This window comes from Vigna angularis, chromosome 8 (assembly GCF_016808095.1).
Source record: "Vigna angularis cultivar LongXiaoDou No.4 chromosome 8, ASM1680809v1, whole genome shotgun sequence".
NCBI classification, from domain to species: domain Eukaryota; kingdom Viridiplantae; phylum Streptophyta; class Magnoliopsida; order Fabales; family Fabaceae; genus Vigna; species Vigna angularis.
In genome coordinates, this window is record NC_068977.1 from 4,361,757 (window position 1) to 4,366,398 (window position 4,642).

The 4,642-nt window shown below is 39.8% G+C and overlaps 1 protein-coding gene across 1 annotated transcript; it reads right to left on the reverse strand.

Annotated features, from left to right (window-relative positions):
• Positions 1-2,000: 2,000 nt before the first annotated feature.
• On the reverse strand, positions 2,001-4,034 carry LOC108345012 (cytochrome P450 82A3). The gene is made up of 2 exons (XM_017583566.2): positions 3,006-4,034; positions 2,001-2,850 (listed from the first exon to the last, which is right to left on the reverse strand). The coding sequence occupies exons 1-2, from the start codon at positions 3,981-3,983 to the stop codon at positions 2,221-2,223; spliced, it is 1,608 nt and encodes a 535-aa protein (XP_017439055.1). The 5' UTR covers positions 3,984-4,034; the 3' UTR covers positions 2,001-2,220.
• Positions 4,035-4,642: the final 608 nt, after the last annotated feature.

Below are 4,642 nucleotides of genomic sequence, written 5' to 3' on the forward strand. Positions count from 1 at the left end.
CGACTTTAAAGAAGTGATTCTTAAAGTCTTTATAGGAACTGTTGTAGAGGGTTAACAGGTGCTTGTTCCCGACCGTCTGAAAGGAAACCCAAGGCTTGGACGGGTGAGGCTGTACGTGAAAGGAGTAAAGGAAGGCGGCAGGAGTCGGATTGAGGGCTAAACCGGAGCAGATGGCGGAGAACGCCTACATGAAGGCCCAACCGTTCGGATGAAGCTGAGTGGGAGCCAAGTTAAGTGTTCTCAGTACACTCATCTGGAAGTCAGAGAAGGGCAGAAGGACCTTCAAATCTTTGAACATGGTGGCATAAACATAGAAGAAGTCAGTGGGGTAGCTTCCCCGACCGTGGCAGACACGCTCGGTCCTCTGACAGATGGCTAGTTTGAAATGTCTAGCGTCGGCGGCATTCTTGACCAGACAGATGTGCTTGATTAAATTACGGAAGGCCTAGCGATGTAGAAAGAAGAGGAAAGTTGCCTGACTTCATGAGGCACCCAGTCGTAGCCTGGAACAGGTGGCCAAGCTCGGGGCTTCCCATCCCAAGCGCCGGTGGAGTCCACGTAGATGGCAACTTCGTCCGGAGCGTCGCTGTCAATCAGGAGATCGGAGGAGTTCCCGGAAGGGGAGGCCCTAGCACCAGGACCGGAAAATACAGCCAAGGAGGAAGAGGATGGACTGGCATTGTCATTGTCAGCATACCCCTTACCCTCATCACCGGAAAAATCAAAAGACATGATTACCTGAGGAGTGGAGAACCGAAGGAGCAGAGGAAGATTCAGAGGAAGGAGAGGCTGGCGACGACAAGGAGATTAAAGTGAAAAATTAGGGTAAAAGAATGGGTATTTATACCGAGATTAAAACTGATTCAACGAGTATATCCGAAGCGCCAAGCGTTAGGAGATCTGACGGCCCAAGTGACTTAACGTCTCGACTACCGAGGGTGGACAACCGACCGGGAAGATTTGGACAACCGATCGGGTGTTCCATACCTGGTATGTCCGATCGGAGCTCGTAAGCACTACGTAGCCGATCGGGCAGTTGTGTAAAATTGCGGGCTGGAGACAGCAGTTGAATGCTCATAAATGTGTGGTTAATGAGGTAACGGTCCTTGTCCAGTATTTAAAGTGTGCATTGAAAGCCATTAAGAGGTAAATTAATGAGGAATATTCTCTGAAATTATATAAATAGTAGTCAAAGGAGAAGGTAAACTTTCTGTTCTTTTGATAATTATAGACTTGCGAGAGCCCATTCTGACTTGATCGTCGGAGTGTTTGATGCAGGTCAACCCATTTACACTGATACCGAACGCAGAGGAAGCAAGAGAAGTAAGATCGATCGGAGGAAGATGAGTGTTTCTGGACAGAGGTAACAGGAGTTTTCCCGAGTCCCATAATGGCAATTCGCAACTTTCTAGACAAGCTAATCGCTCAGTTTTTTTTGTCGGTCTTAATAATTCCTACCTTTCCCTGCACAAGTACCAAATTACGGAAAAAGAGTTGCACTACCATTTGCCGTGCTTCAAAGGTAGGCAACTTTTTTATTTTAATTCTTAATTCATAATTGATGAACTATTTGTATGAATGTCACTATTTTGTTCATATTTGTATGAATGTCACTATTCATATTTTAATTACGGATCATTTCTTACTTAATTTTCTTTTCTTTATTAACAATTTTTTTTAAAAAAATCTATTAAATTTTTAATGCAGCTTATTATCATTGATATTCTATTCTCATCTTAATATCACGCGTGAAATTAATTTTTCATATTTTACCAAATGTTTTTTTTTTTAAATCAAAGTAAAAATACTTTGAATAAATTCAAATATCTTTAAAGGTTATTGCAGCTTCAGCTGAGGTACTGCAACTGAGGTAGCTGTCCAATTTATCATCAGAAAAAGTTGAAGTTATTGTCTTCTTTTTAGAATATGATGAAGCAATGACAAGAAAAGGAAGCAGCAGCCAAAATGAGTATGAAACCCTATTGCAAGGAAACGAGAAAATGAAATCAAAGGGTTACAGTTTGATGGGAACTAAATTAAGGCCACATTCATCTAGGAACAAAATTAACACATTCTTACATAACACTTTCAAAGGAAAACTCGATTTAATAAACTTAAAACAGACCATAAACTATCACTCTATTGGACAACATAAAATAACTAAGCACACTCATATTACTACTAACATAATTTAGAACATGCACACTACTAACATAAGGATTACAAAGATTCATAAGAGTTTGGAGGTAGCCGTGGCTTAACCAAAACCTCCAGTGGAGTAGCTCTCGTATTGACAAATCCAAACAACTCAGTCATATCAACTGGTTCAGTAGAAGGATTTGAGATGTCAAAGGAATGCAAAATATTAGCCAAAGTGAAATGAAGCACGTTTAAGCCAAGGGAAATTCCAGCGCACATTCTTCTCCCACTTCCAAAGGGTAACAACTCAAAATGTCGACCTTTCAGATCCACATGTTGGTGAGTGGTGAGGAACCTTTCTGGTTTGAATTCTAATGGATCTGACCAAACACTAGGGTCTCTGTGGATCTTCCACAGGTTATGCATTAGTCGAGTTCCCTTTTTTATGTGGTAGCCACCTAAGATGCAACTTTCTGTGAATACACGAGGTGATGAAAGAGGTGCTGGTGGATACAATCTTAATGTCTCTTTCACTATGGCTTGAAGATACACAAGTTTGCTTATCTCTGATTCTCTTATGTATCCATCTTTCCCAATATGCATGTCAATTTCTTCTTTAGCCTTTTCCATTGCAAGAGGATTTCGTACTAGCAGACTAAGTGCCCATGTAAGAGTAACAGCAGTTGAATCAGTTCCACCCAAAATCAATTCCTGCAAATATATATGTTCAAGCTTCATCAGTAGTCCTTCGAACAAAAACAGGAAATAAACTGGAAATATTATTCAATCTTTGACAGAATACAAATTTACTTCCATGTCCATGTTCATAGCATTTTAGTAAATGTCTCATTACTATATATACTTACCAGGGTAGTGGCTTTGCAAATGGTATCAGCATCAAACCCATGAATCGGAGCCCCATTAAGTGCTGAAATCATCACATCCATGAAGTCTTGATCGCCCTGAACCTTTCCACCCAAACCATTCTTCTCACGGTGCTCCTCCAACCACTCACTCAACAACTTGTCCATTTCCTTAGCCGTTGCTTTCATGGCCTTCTCATGGCCCCCCAAATCCAACCACCTCAAGCAAGGAACCCCATCAGCCACAGTGAAAGTGCCCATCAAATTCATGAACTCATCTAAATTCTTCATAAACCTTTCTGCCTTCTCCTTGCCCTCCACATGCACCACACCAAAGTATCTCTTCCCCACCACCGTCCTCACTATTATATTGAAAGTCAAATGTTCAAGCCATTCTTTCATGTCCACCAAAGTAGCAGCACCATAACTAGATTCACTATCCTTCTTGTTGTTTACACTAGTATAGCATAAATCGTAGAGCTCTTTGAACGAGGTTTGAACCTCTGAGATACGAATGTGGCTGAGTTGCTCTATTCTGCGGTTGGAGAGAAACTCTTTAGTCACAATCTTTCGAAGCTCTCGCCAATAGGGTCCGTATGGAGCCCACCCTACGAAGGCTTGGTTGTAGGACATGACTTCCCCAGCAACGAGTTTAGGGCGTGATGAAACGGCAAGGTCGTTTGTGGTGAAGAGTTCCTTTGACATTTCCCAGTTGCTGAGCACCAAAGCATCTTTCACACCGAGTTTGATTGTGAACAAGGGTCCATACTTGTCAGCCAAAGCAGCCAAAGTTCTATGGGGTGTTTTTGAACCATTTAACAATGAAAGATGACCAAGTATTGGCCATGCACCTTTCACTATTGGAGCTCGTTTCTCAGAAGAAATTCTACGATATAGATAGAAAAATAACAAGATTAGAGAAAGAAACGATGCAATAAGAGTGGTGGTGTTTAAGGTTAAGCAATTTAGGAGAAAGTCCATTTTTGCTTGTTAAGGTCGTCTTCAAACTGTTTTTCTTTCTGCTTTTATAAGGAAAACAGGGTCTAAGCTTTGTGCATGGCCACATGGTTGACCAATATGGCGTCATTTTTTGTTTATAAAAATGAATCGAAGCTTGTGTGGAATAGTCAACAATTTTGTAATGCTGTGTATGAAATATAAGATATTCTACTATAGACAACTTTTTGTTACTTGATCTGCAAGTACTATAATATATTAGTAGATAGTTCTGCATAATGGAGACAAAACTGGGAGACACAAGAAGGGTTATCATAAATATTTCAAATATTGATTTTTTTTATAAAAAAAGTACATTTTTTTAATTTTTAAATAACTTTTTATATTACTGTAATATTTTTTATTTTTGTTCCTACAAAATTAAAATTCAGTATTTCTATTCTTATAACATTTATTTTTACTGTACACAAAACTTATTTTAGGAAATTCTGAAAGTTTTACATTGACCAAACCCACCTATGTTTATTTTAAGGTGGCTGAAGCGAATAATTGGACAACCTTGGTGACCAAGGATAGTTGACCAGGAAAGATAAAAGTGTAGCAGTGATATTGACTCCTGTGACCCATAACAAGACCAACGCATTAATGCATCTTTCCCATTCATTATAACTAATTATAATCAA

What these genes read in the sequence shown, in the direction of transcription:
- LOC108345012 (XM_017583566.2), bottom strand. Translation starts at nt 3,983, where the DNA reads ATGGACTTTCTCCTAAATTGCTTAACCTTAAACACCACCACTCTTATT. An exon ending in TTTGCAAAGCCACTACCCTG is followed by an intron (nt 2,851 to 3,005) that starts GTAAGTATATAT and finishes ATATATTTGCAG; the next exon opens with GAATTGATTTTGGGTGGAAC.